This window comes from Aythya fuligula, chromosome Z, assembly GCF_009819795.1.
Source record: "Aythya fuligula isolate bAytFul2 chromosome Z, bAytFul2.pri, whole genome shotgun sequence".
NCBI lineage: Eukaryota > Metazoa > Chordata > Aves > Anseriformes > Anatidae > Aythya > Aythya fuligula.
Window position 1 is genome coordinate 72,095,573 of NC_045593.1, and position 19,623 is coordinate 72,115,195.

Sequence of the window (19,623 nt, forward strand, 5' to 3'; positions counted from 1 at the left end):
TTTTAGATTTACAGCTGTTCACGTAAACAAAGCTTCAGACAAACGTCTGCTGTAGAAAGGTACAAGATCACCTCTTGAAGTAAGAGATGACTGCGATTGCTGTGTTCCTTGTTCACCCTATGTGACATCAACCCCAAGATCTCCCAGATGAAGTCTCGATGGAAGAGTGCCCTTACCTCTCTCAGCCCAGATCACAAAACTCTCTCTGACTGGAAATCTTTCAACTCTTCCTGAGAAAATCTCTCTCCAGTCATGGAGATTAGATACCAAAGATACCAAAAAGATACCAAAAGAGATAGTGTAAAGATACCAAAGTTGACGTTCAATTTTTTATTTCTCTCTCTCTTTTTTTTTTTTTTTAAACATACCCCTGTTCCTATCCTGGTTGCTGATGGAGTCCGTGACGAAGAGGCCGGCCGTGCTGCCAGCCCCACTCCTGCTCTCGAAGAGGGCCGAGCTGCGGGCGGCCTGTGCCCACTGGCCATATTTTGTGGCGCTTGGGACCCCTCCCTGGAGAGCAGGAAACCAGGAGGGACGGGGAACAGCCCTTGCACGTGGAAAGCTGGCTTGGGGCGACCAGAGGCCGACTCGTTAAAGATTTAATTCTCCCCCTTCTCAATAGCTGAACAAACACCCTGCGGGACGCCCGGGGCACGGCACGGCACGGCACGGCCGGGCCCCTGGCCCCGCTGTCCCCGTCCCCTCAGCGGGCCGCCGCCATGCCGCGCACCGCCACGGGTCTCCCAGCAACGCCGCCAACACCCCCCCCCCCACACTCCCCAACCAGACTACAACTCCCATGCTGCCTCGCGGCGGCGGCGCAGCCTCTTCCACCCTCCGCGCGCCGCTTTGCCTGCTGGGACTTATAGTTCCGCCTCCTCCCCGCCGCCGGCACGGCGGGCGGCTCCTCTTCCGGCGCGGAGCGCGGCGCGTTCCGGCAGTGGCGGCGGGCGGGGAGCTGCTGCGTCAGGGCCTCCGCCGCTCTCACGGCCATGGCGGACGACGCCGGCGGCGCCTACCGGCTGCGCTGCTCGCTGCCCGGCCACCAGCAGGACGTGCGCGGCCTCGCCCGAGGCATCTTCCCCGACGGCGGCTTCGTCTCCGTCTCCCGCGACCGCACGGCGCGGCTCTGGGCTCCCGACGGGTGAGCGCTGCCCCCCCCCCCCCGGCGGACGCCGGCCGTTACTCGTGTGGTGGTGGTGGAGGGGGGGGGGAGGTCTCACAAATGCAGCTGCGTGTGGTGAAATTTTGGTTAAATGCCGAGCTGTACCTGGAGATGCGAAAGGGCTGTTTATCAGGGAGCGACGAGGCAAGGGGGAGCAGCTTTAAGCCGAAAGTTTGGTGTTTAGGGTGGGTGTGATGAAGCAGTTCCCCGCCGTGGGGGGGGTGAGGCGCCAGAACGTGCAGGGAAGCTGAGGGTGCCCCGTCCCTGGAGGTGCCCAACACCAGGCTGGGCTGGGCTGTCGGCTGCCTGGTCTGGTGGGAGGTGTCCCCCCCCCCCATGGCAAGGGGTTGAAACTGGGTGGCCTTTGAGGTCCCTTCCAACCCAAACTGCGCTGTGATCCTGTGAAACTGGGGGCACAGTGTTTGCAACTGAGCAGTAAACAACAAAATGAAGTTATACCAGGATTCTGTGACTGGAAAAAAAAAAAAAAAAAAAGTACGTGGAGAGCTTTAAATACTGCTTTTTGGTCTGGAATGCTGGAGTGCAGTTTTTCTCCAAGTTTTCATTCTTTCTAGGTCATCCAGAGTAGGCACGCTGCAAGGATAGTTACTAATTCAAGAGCTGGAATATAAAATGCCCGGTGTAGTTCAGTGCCTCAAAAAAAGTACTGTTTCTGTCATGACTCTCAACTGATTATTGCATATGTTTAGTCTTAACAGGGGTTTTACTGAAATGCACTGTATGCGTGGCCACTCAAATTTTGTATCTTGTGTGTGCATCATACCTCCAAGTGACCTCTATCCTCGTGGGCTGATTGCAACTGGTGGCAATGATCATAATATTTGCATTTTCACAGTTGACAGCACAGCTCCCCTTTACGTCCTTAAGGGTCATAAGAATGCAGGTATGTAGTAATATTTTTTTTGAGTTTATTATATAAACGTTAATGAGGTTCATTAGACAGGAAACGAAGTTATAAAACTGAATTGTAATTTCTTTGATACTTAATGTACCTAACTTTCTGATTATGGCGTGTGTAAAATAGCTTTTTTTATAATTTCATTTCACACAGTGACAGCTTGTCACAATGACTTCTGAGTTAACACTGATCGGTGTTTGAGCATTTGATGCATAAGTGATCACATGGCAATTCACAGAATGGTGGCCCTGTTGTCAAGGGTTGAAGCAGTTAATTTCATCTTCTCTGAAGTAAGATATATACACATATATAAAAATACACAGAAACAGAAGAAGCGAGCTTCCTAAATAAACAAATGTTCACTGCCCATTTCATTATCTAAATGGGGATCTCATATTAATTGGTGCTTTAAATATGTGGTGAAGCCTAAAAGGTCACTGCAGAAAGTTCATCTCTTTAGTCAGGTCAGTGCAGCGTGTGACATATTAAACCGATAACTTTTCTTGAGCCATCAAATAAAAGGTTGGGCAATTTTTACAGTAGCATGCTAAGTTTATTTTTTCATGAGCTGATCTAGTATTTTAAAGACCTTTGAACAGCATCATCTTGTAATTATGGGGTGTCAGAAGTAATCACTTCAAGACTGGAAGGTTTTGGATCTCTTTTACTATATTAAATAAGGGCTCTTGAGACCAGCTTGAAAGTAACATGGAAAGTAACACAGCACCAAAAATTTCTGTCTCTGCATTATAAGCCTCTTGGGCTGCTCTGAGAAACAGGTAAAATGATACCAGAATAATGTCAGTGTGTCAGAAGGTATGGAATAATTTACACTCTATAAAAGGAAACCTAGGATGATTGAGTAGATAAAAGAATAGTTGGCATGTTCCCTCCAGAGGTGCAAAAGGGGATGAGGCATTATATGAGGTATGTTATTGATTCCATTACAAGAAAGTATTTGAGGCAATTCTTGCAGTAATGCAAAACATTCAAAAAAGGAAAATCAGATTACAGAGTCAAGAAACAAAAGGCCGTGCTTTCTTTTTTGAATTTTCAGATGGACAGTGAATTCTGTTTATGGCTTATATAGTTTTGTATACTTTGTATAGTTTTTATTGTTGTTACTTTGTATAGTTTTTATTGTGCTTTATTAGCACTATTCTTTTTCAGTTTTATAGCTCTGCATTAGTGGAGCATTTGCAAATCATATCCATGTTAAATAAATCTTCAAATGTTAGTACAGTTTCTCGGTGGTATGATTTTGCCATCCAAGAAGAAGAGTGAAGTATTTTTGGCATGAAGTCTTGTTCTGTGAGGACATAACCCGATAATGTTGATGAAATCTTGACTTTGTTGGTAATCTTAAATCTAAATCCTTGTATTAATAATTTTTCTTGATTATCTGTGCTGCTTGTCAACGTATTTTCTCTTGAGAAGAGATCAGGTACAGAAAGAAATTATGGAATATGAATGGTAAAAAGATTTGCAGTTTCCTCATCTGAAGTGAGGAGATTTTTAAGTGGTTCCTTTCTAGGTTGCTGTATCTCTACACTTAATCTTTCCCTGAACTCCTCGATGTTAGGTATGCTTTTAATACCAAGCAGAAGTCCTTAAATAATTAATTTAAAATTGCTAGCATAAGATTTGCTACAGTGCAAGAGACGTGTCATTGTTGATCTGAATGTTTATTCCAGTTTGCAGCCTTTCATCTGGAAAATTTGGCACATTATTAAGTGGATCATGGGATACAACAGCCAAAGTCTGGTTGCATGACAGATGTATGATGACATTACAGGTATGAAGTTCTTCTGCATGAATATAAAATACATACTGACTTTTACAAGTCTAACAATATTGTTGTCCTTATTTTATTTTATTTTATTTTTCAGGGTCACACAGCTGCAATATGGGCAGTGAAAATACTGCCTGAACAGGGATTAATGTTGACTGGTTCAGCTGACAAAACCATAAAGCTGTGGAAGGCAGGCAGATGTGAAAGAACATTCACTGGTAAATATTGTTGCAGTTAGTAGTTTCATCAAGATTAACAAAAAAAAACAAAGCAGAACAAAACAAAACAAAACAAACAAAAAAAAACAAACAAAAACAAACAAAAAACTCGAAGCCTTATGTAAATTGAACCATTTTTAGGCAGAATTTCTAAAGTATCTCAGGTTGCCTGGAAATCACATCCCTTCTATAAGCATTGTACTTCTTATTTCCACAAGATATTAAGCAATGAATTGCTTTTTTTTTTTTTTTTTTTTTTTTGAGTGCTTCCATAATGAAAATTGGTTATCAGTATATATAGGTGTGTGAAATGGTATGCTGCTGGTAATGGAAAGAAAAGCACCATTAAAAGTTTTCCTTTCTTTTACAAAGGACATGAAGATTGTGTGAGAGGGTTAGCCATTCTCAGTGAAATGGAATTCCTTTCCTGTGCTAATGATGCTAGTGTTCGAAGGTGGCAGATCTCTGGCAAGTGTCTGCAGGTGTATTATGGACATACAAATTATATATACAGCATATCTGTTTTCCCTCATTGTAAAGGTAAGTTTATTTTTTGAGATTTAGCCCATATCGTTCCAAAATAAAATGGCAGATGAGGCATTCAGTAGTTCAATGGAGCTGCCATAACCAAAGAACTCGGGTAGTGTTTCATTCACTTTTTTATTTTTTTTCTTTTTGTGTAAGTAATAAGAAATTTCTGTGATTGACAGAAAATCATGTCTCTGGCAGACTTGCTCTTTGAGGTGAGATGAAAGGTCCTAGATTAAACCTAATTATAAAGCTCAAGTGAAACTTTGGCAAACAAATGGACAAAATACCATCTGGGTTGCCACTTGTATTTCAGCACTGTTTCAGGGTGTTAAAATGGTTTGTGTGGCTTAGCAGTTTGACGTAATACAAATTTCAATACTTGCACAGGAAGTTTTCAAAGTAGTTTATAAATAGTTTAGTTCAGGGATTTTCTCTATATGCCTTATGCGTTTGTTTTTAGAGCTAGAGGTTTGGAGGTTCAGAACTGGCTGTCGCAGATGGTTGCAGAAGAAATTCTAAGTCAGTGACCTTTGTATAGTGTATGCGTACAAGTGGACTTGCACATTTGTTCGGAGGGTAAAGTGAATGTGTAGGTATGACATGTGTACATCATAAATCTCTTCCGTCTTGAAACCCCTCGTAGAGGAGATGCCTGAAGTTCGATCTCTGCTTTTGAGAATGCCTTATGCATGTTTTCTGAACTGTGGTACTCTGGAAGTGCAGTGTAAGACAAAATAATGATAGTTCCCAAGTTCTTTGTTTAAACAATTTGAAGGAGGAGGTGATCTTTTGCCACAGACAATTTCGTTCCCTGTCTGGCTGCTCAGTCTGCAATTTATGCACTTCTTTTTTTTTTTTTTTTTGAGAAGATAGCTCTGCAGTGGCTTTCTTTTAGCTCTCTTCTTGTGATTGAGAGAAGTATTGAATTGTAGAAAAGTTCTTTTGCTATTTTAATTTTTAGATACTAAGTTGTAAAAAGGCATCTACTATCATAATACACGAAAATACGTTTTAAAAGCTTTTTTATTTTTTCCTTTGCAGATTTTGTAACTACTGGAGAGGACAGATCTCTTAGAATATGGAAACAAGGGGAATGTGCTCAAACAATCAGACTCCCAGCTCAGTCTGTGTGGTGCTGCTGTGTGTTGGATAATGGTGACATTGTAGTTGGTGCAAGGTATCCAGGTTTTATTCTCAGTACATTTTCAAATCTAAATTTGCAAAACTCTGGGTGAAATTTTGTGCATCACTTTGATTTTCATTTCTGATTATATTTGAAAATACAGTTATGAAAGTGTGTGTGGGGATTAAATTTAAGTATGTGCTATAATTCAGCCAAAAAGTCATTCTTATGGTATTGAATTACACAGTTAAAGAGTAAGTTCCTTGGTAATGTGGTAAACTATGAGTAGACTGAGAATAGACTTGCAGATACTGTATAAAGAACACATTTGATAGGCGTATCCTAATTTGACTTTAAAGCTGTACTACAGATTGGGTTTCACGTTACCCATGTAAGTCTTCCTATGGGCTTTTTTTAGCATGAGGGCAAATTCTTTTTATAAAAAAAAATGCAGAGGGTTATTAGAAGTAATGATGGTTTCTCGTGACATGGAAGTCACTATTAGAATGTATGTAATCATTTTGCCATTTAAAATAATATTTCTTTTTGAATGTTTTTGTCTCTCTTCAGTGATGGATTTGTACGGGTGTTTACAGAGTCTTCGGAAAGAACAGCGAGTGCTGAGGAGATTCAAGCTTTTGAAAATGAGCTTTCCCAAGCATCCATTGACCCTAAAACTGGCGATTTAGGGGATATTAATGCTGAAGACCTTCCTGGAAAAGAACATCTTAAGGAACCTGGTAAGTTACGTTACCTCTGTTATGTCAGAGTTGCCTCTGGATCTTAGTTCTGAGGTACTGAAACTTTCCATAAATTCTGTGGTGGGGGGGAAGCTTTGACCATGTTCAGTAGAGTTACAAAAGAAAACAGCTCAATTTTGCTCTGCTTTCCTTTCATCTCCTCTTTTGGAGTCAAGACTAGTTTAAATATTTAGGTGTACGTGTCTGTATGTGTACATCTTAACATATACATGTGTGTTTTCTAGACTAAAGTGGCTAAAATACTTCTCTTACAAAATAACTTAGAAAAAACTCAGTTACAGGACACTGCAGTGTATTCAAGATGTTTTAGATCTATTATGCCACCTGTGTCAATAATAAAAGACAGTCATGTACTTTGCAAAAGGACTAGAATTTTTTTCCTAAGGAAAAGTAGACAAATACTATGCTTTAGCTTTCATCTTGAAGAACAGTTTGTCTTGATCAACTCACTTTAGAGTTTCTAGGTACTCAGGAAGTTACAGGGGATACAGTTGGAAGCATTGGTAGTTAAGATTACTCTTAAATAGACAAATATTTTTCCCCAGGTGAAATAACCTCATCCCTTGGCTCTGATCGGCAAGTGGTATAAATCTTAAAATTGAAACTTCCCATCTTGTTAGACCATGGGAGAGAGTATCATCTTTCTTGCTTGTCACCTCCCTGGGAAAATGGTGAACTTTTGAAATACTTAAGGACTGCTTTCATGACTTAGTCTGGTGGCATATACCATTACTGTAACCATAAAATGCTATTCACAGAATTTCCACTCTTCTTGTTGTAACATGTAGTATCTAGTTTGATACTACATGTATCTAGTTTGATACGCTGTGACCTCAAATCCTGGTGAACCATCTTTTCATTCTTAAACTGGAGTGCTATTTAAGACATTATTTTTCTCCTCTAAAGTAAATCATACTCTTAGATTTCTTAAAACTGTTAAATATTCCTGTCTGCAGGAACAAGAGATGGACAGACACGGCTCATTAAAGACAATGGGAAAGTTGAAGCGTATCAGTGGAGTGTTAGTGAAGGAAGATGGATAAAGATTGGTGATGTCGTTGGTTCTTCTGGAGCCACGCAACAAACGTCTGGAAAGGTTTTATTTGAAGGAAAGGTATATACAACCTTTAATAAGCTTTACTCCTTTCAACGTTAGATGTGTAATTTCACGTTTGAAAAAAAAAAAAATAATCCTGGTCTTTACTTAGCTAAAATGTAAATTAGGAAACAGGAATTTGTTGATACTTCTTTGTACGTCTTTGATCTATTAAAACTGAGAGGTAGAATTATGAATATTTTCTGTTTTACCTTTGAAATGCATTTTGTAAAACCAGCAAGCTAGCAGAAACAAATTATGTTGCAGAAAGGTCAACTGCCAGCTATTAAAGAAAGGGTCAAGATCTCTAGTATTTATTGTTAATACATTGTAAAGTTAGTTTTAACTGCCCTTCCAAAAGGAGAGAACCCTACAATGTAGAATGAGAGGTGCAAGGGTCACCTGAAATATTAGGTACCAGGCTTCATGTGACCCTTTTCTTTGTCTTTTGAGAGTAAAGACAGATAAAAAGTGAACATTTCCTGTAGTGACGTGTACACAGATCTGTCTTGTGCCACCACTTAAAAAATGCGTTTCAGAGACTAATTTTCTCTTGTATGCTTTAAAGAAGTCTTAGGATTTGGTTCTTTTTTAGTAGTAGAAGTGTTTGTTCTGGCCTGAAGTTTTTTTGAGGCATGTGATGACCCTGTACCTCTTTAGGCAGCCACAGCTGACCATGAGTGTTACGTGATGCATTTTGTTACTTCGTAATATATCTATACATACATTGTCATGATCTATTGTTCTAGCCTGCTTTTCCTGAGATACAGAATTCTGGGAAGTGTAAGGTGCAGCTTCAGTGGCTTTTATTTCCAGCCTCTGTTGGAGACTGCTGTTGATACAATCTGCAAGTAGCGTTATTAATGTTTACAGGCTTAGCCCTGGGTCATTATTAGTCTGCGTGTGGTACATCTCTATGCCAAATGTGTTGACAAAGTTCTCATATGTTCTTGTTTTTATTCTACTTAAAGGAGTATGATTATGTTTTCACTATCGATGTAAATGAAAATGGACCTTCCTACAAACTGCCATACAACATAACTGATGATCCTTGGCTGACTGCATACAACTTCCTGCAAAAGAATGATCTAAATCCAATGTTTCTGGATCAGGTGGCCAAGTTTATTATGGACAACACTAAGGGACAAACACTGTTAAATACAAATACACAATTTTCAGATCCCTTTACAGGTAAAAATTTAAACTTCATGGTGCACAACTAAAAAGTTAAGTAACAAAGGGGTAAAGATGTGTACTGTAACATGTTATATTATGCACTGAGTTTCCCTGTAAGTATATTTCTTCACAAGGGTAGGGCATGAATGTGGCAGAATGGGTTAGAGTATTTTGTATGCTGTAGTGCAACTTGAAACCTATTATTGAATATTTGACTAGCAGCTTGGGTCATTTCACAAGCAGACTTCCAAGTCACAGAATGGCTGAGGTTGGAAAGCTGCCTTCTGGAGGCTGCCTGGTCTAACCCCCAAGCTCAGGCAGGACCACCTGGAGTCAGTTTTCCTGGTGCCTACTCAGTACCTCCAGCCTGGGAGACTCCACAGCTTCTCTGAGGAACCTCTTTCAGTGCTAAGTTACCTGAACAATGAGGAGGGATTTCCTGATGTTCTGACAGAACCTCCTGTGTTTCATTTCACTTCCATTGCCCCTTGTTCTGTCACTGGGCACCACTGAAAAGAGACTGACTTTGTCTTCTCTGCACCCTTTCTCTAGCTATTTATATACATTGCTAAGACTCCACCTGAGCCTCCTCCAGGCTGAATAGTTCCGTCTTTCAAATCTTCCCTCATAAGAGAGATGGTTCAGCCATGATTCTCTTCATCATATTTGTGGCCCTTTGTTATACTCTCTGTTATGTCCATGTTTCTCTTATACCAGGGAGCCTAGAACTGGACACAACACTTCAAACATGGCCTTCTCAGTGCTGAGTAGAAGGGGGAAGAATTATCTGCCTCCTCCTGCTGGTAGTACTTCGCCTAACGCAGCCTGGGATACCATTAGCCTCCTTTGCAGTGTGGCCAGATCACGGGCTCATGTTCAACTTGGTGTCCATTTTCTGCCAACCTGCTTTCAGTAGTCCCTAGCACATACTGGTTCTTGGTGGTTGTTCCTCCCCGGGTATAGGACTTCTTGTCAAACTTAAAAGAGGTTTCTGTCAGCCCTTATATCCAGACTGTCCAGATCTCTCTGGATGGTAAAATAGCCCTCTGGAGAATCAGCCAATCCGCTCATTTTTGTGCAAACTTGCTGAGGATACACTCCACCACATCATCCAGATCATTAATGAAGATGTGAAACAAGATCGAATCCACTACTGGCATTTGGGGTACAGTGCTAGTTACTGGTTACCAGCTAGATGTCCTGCCACTGAATACCAGCTTCTGGGCACATCTATTCAGCCAGTTTTTAGTCCAACTCAGTCTGATCATCCAGATTTCAGTGTCCCAGTTCCTCAACTTCAACTTCCTGTATAGGACTTTCATGTCCTCAAATCATGGAGGGCATGGCACAGACAGACGTAACAAAAATGCAAAAACTTGTCAACTCTGTGAGATATTTGTCAGATCAAATCTTTCAACAAAATGCTAATCAGGCTGGTTGTATTTTTCAGCCTAGGCTCAGTTTCCCAATGTAAGAAAATCCAGCCTTTTATATTAGGGTAACAGGTAGCCAGATGCTGTTAAGGCAATGAAAGAAATACAAAAAATCAACTAGACAAAGGATGAAACTGAGTGAAATACATAAATGACCCTTTTTCAGACAGTGAATGAGAACTATAAAAAGTTAATTACCAGTTGAAATGTGCTAATTGATTACATCCTGCCTATTGTATTACAAAATAAACCAGATTTCAACCAGTTTTACCAAGTTGAAGGCAGGAACAAAAAGTGAAAATAATTCTAGATCTTACTCCTGCATTGAACTACAAATAAGAATACAGGCCGTTAGTCAGGTTCAAATGTATCTCATGGAACTGCAGTTGTATAAACTTATGCATATACCTTTGATTTGTCTGTGTCCAAATGCACAGTGTTTATATCCTAGAAAACAAAGTTTGGGCCCTGAAATTATTAGGAAGAATTTGTTCAATGTTGACAGAACTGTATGTGGAGGGGATTAAATTTGTCATAACACCACAGTAAGACATGAGACATACTTGATGTTTTTGGCTTCATTTCTGAGTTGCATCTGTTTGAAAATATTAGTACTTTAGTAACATCAAGCGGTGTATGTTTCACCAGGTGCTGGACGTTATGTTCCAGGCTCTTCATCTGGATCAAGTACGGTACCTGGGGCAGATCCATTTACAGGTAACGTAAAATTCATACCTCTTACTGAAATTTGTCTTGCCAGCATTTAAGGTATGTTACCACATTCAGTTGCCGTGTGTTCGGCTCCAGAGCCCTCTTTGTTGCAGTGCTCCCTTTGGGGCAGCTGTGTGGGATAGACTGGTTAGGTGGTCTCCACTGGTGTGAAAAACGTCAAAGCCTGTCCAGACCTGTTTAGTAGAGGAGAGAGCTCTCTGCTTGTCTGGTCTGCCTCGTGCCACTCTGTCCTTTACAGTAGAGGACTAAGTTCTCAAACCTTACGTTTTGTCATCTCTTATATGCATGACCAGCTTGGGATTGGCTATTTTCGTAGAGTTAGTTTTTTTTCTTTTTTTTTTTGTTTTGTTTTGTTTTTTGTTTTTATCCTATTACTCTTTTTATCTTATGTGGCTGTTACTGGTACCTTCCGTGCTAAATTTCAGATTCCAACCCTTCCTGTCTTTGCTAGTTAAAAGCCCTTCTCATAGTGATGAGCCTGTTTACAAAGACACACTATCTTTCTTAATAGTTTTTGCTCCTTGGAGAGGGTCCTGTAATCATAGACTTGTCCTTGGGGCTCTTTTGCTGCTTGATACTCTCCAGGTCTTTCATGGCATTATAATTGATGCCTGGGTGGAAGAGTAGCAGGGGTAAAAATTTGAAGGCCTGACAAGCTGTGGCAGTCTCTGTGACTTTCTGGATCCTGGTTCCTAGCAAACAACCAACCTCTCAAGGTAACAGGTCACATCAGTAGATGGGTGCCTCCATACCCTGCAGAAGGAGGCTGCCCACCACTGCTTGCCTTTCCCATTTCTGCGGATATTAGGTGCAGTCTCAGCTGGCTCTGTTCTCAAACACCCTTTTGGGTGTTTGTCCTCAACACTGCCAGGGCACAGTGTCTGCTCTGCAGGTGCAGATCTACATATGGAGCAGAAGCCTTCCTGCTGTTGCCAAAAGCCACAGTATTCCCCATCTTGGCAGTCTTTCTCCATACCTCTCCCACTATGATCTCCAGCTGTCTTCTCCCTTGCATTTTGTGACTCGGGCTCTGTCTGCAGATACAAACACCTTGCCAGTCTCTTCTGAACTGATAGTTCACAGCCTTGTCACCTGTCCCTGCAGCTCCTTCACCTGAGGACTCAGCACCACATCCAAAACCCAGCTCCTTGAGGAGACGCTAACAGTACCCCAGGCAGAGGGAGAGGCCAGGCCTGGGCATCAGCACCCTCTGCCTGCACCAAGGGTTTTGGCAGCAGTGGTGCCAGGGAGCACGACAGAACGTCTCTCAGCAGTGGGTCACTTAGCTTGTGCGTGCTGCCACTGCCAGCACCATGCTTACACATGCATTCAGATAAAATCCTTAAATTTCAGGAAGAGTTGAAGGACTTCTTTTTAATTATCATAGAGCAAAATAACACCCTTAGTAGTGATATTTCAAAACTAGTGGCTGAAAGTGGGTATGTTACCTCTTTACCACTGGTGGTGTTTAAAAAGTCTAACCTCCCCATTCAGGTGCTGGTCGCTATGTTCCTGGTTCCGCGTCAAATGCAGTAGCCCCAATGGGTGGGGTTGATCCATATACAGGTAAGAAATGAGGCCTGTTTATAAAAAGCATCACTGATCTTTTTTTTTTTCTTTTGACATGAATTCTATGCTGTTGCAAATTTATGTTTAATTAAGCATAATGAGCAGATTGAAACCAATTATTTTAGAAATTACTGAGAAAATAAGGGGAACAAAGCCTTTTACATGTAGGAATCAGAGAATCAGAATACCCTGAGTCAGAAGGACCCATTGTATCCACCTCCCATCTCATCCAAAAATAAAATCTGAGCACACTGTCCAAATGCTTCTTGAGCTCCAGAAGCTTGGTACTGTGACCGCTGCCCTGGGGAGCCCATCCCAGTGCCCGACCACCTCTGGGTGCAGACCCTTTCCCTAACCCCCAGCCTGTCCCTCCCCTGTCCCAGCTCCGTGCTGTTCCCTCAGGTCCTCTCGCTGTCCCCAGGGAACAGAGCTCAGCACCTGCCCCTCCGCTCCCCTTCTGTGGAAGCTGCAGACTCAGTCTCCTTGTCTCTAAGCTGAAAGCAAGTGACGCCAGAGGTCCTCATGCATCTTCCCCTCCAGTACCCTTCACCATCATTGTTACTCTCCTTTGGACACCATCTAGACATACTGGTAGGGTGTTGTTCTATGTCAAACACTTTGATATGCTGTTGAACTTCTTTTATTTCCTTTATGTAGGAACGGGCGCTTACCAATCTGCTGCAGCAAAAGCTGAAAATATTTATTTCCCGAAGAAAGATGCTGTCACCTTTGACCAGGCCAATCCTACACAGATATTGGGTCAGTATTTTAATTTCAAGGATGGCTTTTTTGTTTTGTTTGAAGTGACTTAATTTTTGATCTTTTCAAAAAGCTCAATTATTTCCTATAGCTTTACTACTCATTCTCAGTTTTGACCTTTTAAAATTACATTAATTACTTTAAGGATTTGAAGGCTTAGGAATACAATTAATTTTCAGAAGAACTCCTATCTAATGCAGAATATAATTTCTTTTCCCCCGTTAGCTTATGTCTGCTGTTCCATGTCTTGTTTACCAAGCTGGAACACTGAGCATTTTTTTTCAGCTTCTGGATATGTGCATCATATGCAGTCTCTTTCTGGTTTTGCACATGAAAGTTTCAGTTCACTAGGTTGCCATACAGTGTGATCTAAGCTGTGTTAAAGTGAGGCATTCTGCAGTTTCACAGGTTCAGAGGGTCTCTTCTGTATTTAAGCAGAACATTCAGCATTACAGAAAAAGAAAATAGTGTATAGTAATACTACACACTTCTGATAAATGTTGCTGTTGCCTTCTATTTCTCCATCTTTCCCCATCTTTATTGCTATTCTACAGTCTCTTCTGTACTTCCCATAGCTATTCTACAGAATCTGTACCATTTGTCTTCAGTTTGTTTCACTGTGTTTCTGTGGAGTGCTTTAGTATGATTATGTATACTAGTTTGCATCCACAGTGCAGGAAAATACAGTACCTGCCTTGAATCTCCACATTAAAATTCTTTTACTAATCTTTTTTTCCATTTCTTCCTTTCTTCTCTCTGCTTTATATGCAGGACTTGAAAATGTTATAGGTAGTCTGATGAGTAAACTTAAGAACTGCTTTTTAAAAAACATATACCTTCACCTTTATCCAACTTCTTGCAGAGGACAGACTGCTGACTGTTTTTTCTATTGTCCTACATATTGTTCAGGATTCGTTTTCTATTTAAAAGTATTTGTCAGTCTTCAGTTGGTCATACCCTCTTTCTCTGTATTCTTTATGGTGGGCAGGTATATGCTTGTTCAGGGTGATAAGAGATTCACAAACTTTTTTTTTTTTTTTTTTTTTAAATGAGGTTGTCACTAATAAAAAGATCTAGCCTCCTCCTAGTTTTGCTTACATTTTGCAGTAAAACTTTGTCCAGAACTTACTAAGAAGGAGAACTTCAAGAATGGTTGACTTTCATATTCTGTTGCAGCAAAGCAGCGACTTTTATTTAATCCCCAAAACATACTGCAATTGTTTCTTTCTGTTTGGTGTTCTTCAGAGATAATTAAGTATAGACCTAATGTGGTGGTTTGTTTTTTTTAGGCTTGAAATCTGATAACTACATTTACTGAGTTTCCTGCAGTCCTATAACAGTGCATGGTTAAATACATTTGTAAATATAGCTGGACAGGGCTAGATTTAATAGCTGTATGTTTTTTTCATAATGGGCAAACAGTTCACTTTTGTGCATGCTCTAAGACTCATTACATAAAGATGTACTAATGTAATATTGCCTGCTGGCATGTTTATTGATATGGCCCTCATCAATTCTGGAAGAACCACAATTGCCAGGTGCTCAATGCTGTACATTATAATACCACTTCCAAGACTTGGATTTTAATTTAGATTGAAGCTTGAATACATAACAAGGTGCAATCATATTTTGCGTGTGGCACTTAAGCAAATGAAACTACAAATACTGATCATACTATCCTGATACATTTGTTTCAATAGTTCGTTTCTACTCCCTAATAGTAAAGAGGAATCACATTTCAGTTTTGACAGCTATTGGTCTTAGGATGCTTTTCTGCATCTGTGCCTACACATAGGCTTAGATGCGAATATTGAAGCATAATGATTCAATATTGAAGAAGCTTTATAGCATCACCTGCTGTGATGATTAAACTTAGAAATATGATGAAATGATGAGAAGTAATGTTTCATTAAAGATTTTTAAACAATCTTAATAGTTGTAACTTCTTTTTGAAGTGTTTTGTAGCGTAGTATTTTATTGAAGATCTGGATTTGTTAAGCTGTAATGTCAGAAAACTGTACCTTTTTATTGGTCTTACAGGCAAACTAAAGGAACTTAATGGTACTGCAACTGAAGAACAAAAGCTTACAGAAGATGACTTGATAATGCTAGAGAAGTTATTGTCTGCAACATGTAACAGCTCTGCAGAAACGCCTACACCTCAACAGCTTCAAACGTTATGGAGAGCAGTTAACTGGCCAGAAGGTAGACACTTGAAATTATTTGTTTATATTGTTGTTTCATCGGTACTTCCACCATGAACCAGAACACTATTGCTGGCTGTTACAGTCTGTCTCCTAAAGTCTATAACCCAAACAGAACCCAGAAGAGGACATACAGTTATTTACAGAACAGAGAATTGGTAGTTAGCAGTCAGTTTGCTTTTGTTGGCACAACAGTAAAGATAAAAGAGACACCTGATATAAACATCGATTGCAGTTATTTCGTTAGTAGGAGCTTCCTCAAGACAGAGCTGTGAAACTTATTAGGAAATAGAGCAAAGAAGTGTAAAGTTGGAGTCCTAACTTGCTATCAAATGAGAGATTAAATTACAGAGGTAAGTTATAGGAAAAAGAAATATCTCAAATGTATATCTTGTTTAGTATGGTGGAAGTTGGAAGTTACTGAAGTTAGTTTATGTGGTCTGGATTACTGAAATAACATTCTTTGACAAATGCAAGTGGAGGTGATTTGATTTAATAACATAACATTTTCAGTACTGATGGACCAGTTGGAAAGACTATTTTGTTTGTAAATATTCTGGAAAAACAGGATGCGTTGCATGTACGGATAGCTAAATATGCAGTTTAAAATGAACTGCTTTCTTAAAATTGAGGTTAAAAGTTTATTAACAGGAAGAATACTGTTTTTATTAAAAATTGCTGTTCATTGGATAACATTACTTAAGCTATATTCTGTAGCGCTGGGAACTGGTGGTGGCTAATGTCTTCATATCAGACTTTATATTGTACAAAGTCTTAATTCTCAACGTGCTGCATATCTGCAGGAAAAACTGCTCAGTGGGTAGCTCAGCAGGTTCAGCTTCCTAGCTATGTTTGTAAGCGTGGGATAGTGGTGGTAGCCATGAAGAGCCAAATATATTTGAAATTCAGAGAAGTTGAGAGGAACTGCTGAACAAACTATAAATTTAGGTTCCTTAATGATACCCAGCTGATCAGTTGAGAATATCTTTTATTTTTCTTTTAAGTTATATCCAACAGCTGAAGATAGCCTAAAAGCATCGTTCTCCTGCAGACAGTTCGGTAGTTACACTAAACTGTAAGATATGGAGTGAGGACAAATTGATACGCTGCCTGTACAGGAATAATCAGTAACTGAGTTAAGTTTTGAGAAACGTTTTTGGATTAGTCACTATGCGTATTTTGTGTTCAGCATTTGCCTTCAGCGTTAGTGATCAGCTTTTAGGAAAGATTTCTAAGACTTGCTTGAAAAGATCTGTGTCAATCTGAAGGAGCATATTTTTTTTCTGTCATTATTGGAAGTATTAGTAGTATGGTTTGTCAGTGCGACCTTTTTATGACTTTTTGATAATTTGTGGTTTATCTGACTTTCTGCATGAAACTGTTACTGTCTGTTCTGAAAGCTAGGGATTTAAGAGTATCTCCAACAGAAATAAACTCACCAGCATGTTTGCACATAATGCAATTCTAATACTAAAACATTTTTTTTGTTTCTTAGATATTGTCTTTCCAGCTCTAGACATTCTTAGATTGTCTGTCAGGCATCCCACTGTGAATGCGAACTTCTGTGGTGAAAAGGATCATGTGCAATTTATCCGCCTTCTCCTCAAATTTCTGAACCCTGGAGGAAAGCAAGCAAACCAGCTGTTGACACTTAGAGCTCTTTGCAATTGCTTTGTCAACCAGGCAGGCCAGAAGCTTTTGATGGAACAGAGGGATGAAATAATGACACAAGCAATAGAAGTTGCATCAGGCAATAATAAGAATATCCACATTGCATTTGCCACACTGACGTTGAACTATGCTGTATGTTTACATAAAGTCAACAACACTGAGGGCAAAGTTCAATGTTTATCAGTAATCAACACAGTTATGGAAGTTGTTCAAGATCTTGAAGCTGTTTTTAGACTGCTTGTGGCTCTGGGGACGCTAATCAGTGATGATACAAATGCTGTGCAATTAGCTAAGTCTCTTGGAGTTGACTCCCAAATAAAAAAATATGCCTCTGTATCAGAACCGGCTAAAGTAAAGGAATGCTGTAGGTTTGTTCTTAATCTGCTGTAATCGTGTTAATTAGCACTTGGGAAATACAGTGTATGCAGAATATAACTGAGAAAATACTGTGGATGACTTGATTTGTTGTGAGTTACAGAGCAAATAAAACTTTTTACACTGTTTTTCATTTGACTGCTTTTCTGAAGTCTGCAGTGCACAGGATCTTTGCAGGAAGCCCTTCTGTTGTAGCTCAGATTGAAATAGATCTGCAAGTGCTTAAAGGTCATCTAGATGTGATCCAGTGATACCATCTCATCTGCACCCAAGCCAAGTTTCCCCAATTCAGTGTAAGGACTGTTTCTTGACCACGGTGTTTGGCAGCAGAGAAGGAGCCCTGAGAGCTGTTAAGTTCAATGGTGCTCTTCATCACTTTATTAGTTAACACTGGCTGTATTAACTCTGGTCAAATATGCTGGTAAGGAAGTGGCATTCGTGTAATTTTCCATCATCTTTTTTCTACTTCCTTATAAAACCTAATAGGGCTCTTCCTGTATCTTTTTTTTTTTTTTTTTTTTTTATAAACCTAGAAATAGGTGGCTTTTTGAGGGGTAGAACATTGAACTGATGTATAGACATAGTGCTTCAGTGATAAGTGAATATCTTGTTTGCAAAATTTCCTAAACCTCTACAAGTCTTTTACATGACTTCAGCTTTTAATGCACAAGAACATCTTACTAGTATAGCAACAGTCTTATTTTAAAGTATGGCAGAATATATTTAGACAATAAAAAATGGGTTATGTTGAGAGTGGGAGGGAAACTTAGGTGTATAGTACAGACAACTGTGGAAACTAGAAATGTGCAGTTTTATGAAGTAGCTTTAACGATACCTGTGGTGAATTTGAAAAGGGGAGATATTTTACGGGTCTTCCAGCAGATCTAAGATGTTCACTTCGAAAAGGGGATATTATTTTTTACTAGTCATTCCAATCTGCTTAAAATTTAGTAAGATTACTAGTGACAATTTCTGTTTTCCTATGCATATTTTTGTGCCTGAAGGATTGAAAAACTGCATATATTACACTTTTGTTTAGGGTTAAGATAAAGCTAGGATGGTCAATGTTCCGCATGTCTCTTAAGAAAAATAAAAGATTTAAAATAAGTTGCATTTTATATAGACTCATGGATGGGAAACATGGAGAAATGGATAATTGTATCTGGCATATGAGCTCTTCATCACAATACTTGTCTGCATCAGCTGTGCCAGCTATGAAAGGTGTTGTGACCAAGAGCTTTTTTTTCCCCTCAATCTCCACTAAAGTATATGAATTACTATGTTACTTCCAGCAAACCTTGTTTGCCGGATCTATATATACACATACTCAGCTCTGTAGTTGCACTCTTGTGTCATTACAGTTCTGACGGATTTTCAGATACATATCCTTGTCAACAGCCTTGATCATGGCCTTAGCCACCATTTTTCATGTTTGATCCATTGTGGGCTCAAGCGTGAGACACTCGACACTCCATGACATCATTCAGGATTTACAGTGCTTACCAATAGGGGGAAAAAAAAAAAAACGAAAAAAAAAAAAAAGATACCTTCCTAGGAAACTCTGAAGCTATCCTAAGAAACTATCTTCAGGAAATATTTCTGTGAAATGATGTGCCTGTCTGTTGAGTTTCGGTTGCCTGGTATACAATTGTTCTTGAAATTAGTTCTGACATATTGTGTGCTCTTTAACTGTGTTTGTACTTGTGCTATTCTAAGAAACCTATACTCATTTACCTTTTTGCTTCTGTTATTGTGGGATTACTCTGTTACTGATTACCTCTACGTGAAAATTGTCATGAATTTCCCAGACCAAAAATAATGTTTATGTTAATAAACATACTCTGGCAACTCCAACAACTGGTATATTAAGAGATGATACAAAATGCACTTAGATTTAATTTGCAGGGAAATGATTTGGCATAGCAGAAAATCCTTCACTGGGGGCTGCAGCAGTATGTATCAAGATAAATCAAGCTGCATGAAAACGTTTGGATAGAAGGCCAGATTCTGCTACGGAGTTTTGTGATATCTGGCAGTTTGGTAATTTTGCACTGTGTGAGAGAACAGAGAAATTGGGAACATTTGATTCCATCTCCACA

General features: G+C 39.8%; 2 protein-coding genes across 2 annotated transcripts in view; one reads left to right on the forward strand and one right to left on the reverse strand.

Moving 5' to 3' along the window:
• The window catches only part of IFT74 (intraflagellar transport 74), a 42,069-nt gene extending 41,361 nt beyond the window's left edge, over positions 1-708 (reverse strand). Inside the window, exon 1 of the mRNA XM_032206043.1 lies at positions 369-708. Within this exon, the coding sequence (XP_032061934.1) occupies positions 369-485 (117 nt within the window). The 5' untranslated portion in view covers positions 486-708. The remainder of the gene's footprint in view (positions 1-368) is intronic.
• Positions 709-965: 257 nt separating this feature from the next.
• PLAA (phospholipase A2 activating protein) lies at positions 966-19,378 on the forward strand. Its single transcript, XM_032205774.1, has 14 exons — positions 966-1,144; positions 1,876-2,069; positions 3,779-3,879; positions 3,974-4,094; positions 4,467-4,634; positions 5,667-5,802; positions 6,319-6,488; positions 7,466-7,623; positions 8,577-8,796; positions 10,863-10,931; positions 12,441-12,512; positions 13,173-13,274; positions 15,315-15,479; positions 16,974-19,378. The coding sequence occupies exons 1-14, from the start codon at positions 993-995 to the stop codon at positions 17,537-17,539; spliced, it is 2,394 nt and encodes a 797-aa protein (XP_032061665.1). The 5' UTR covers positions 966-992; the 3' UTR covers positions 17,540-19,378.
• Positions 19,379-19,623: the final 245 nt, after the last annotated feature.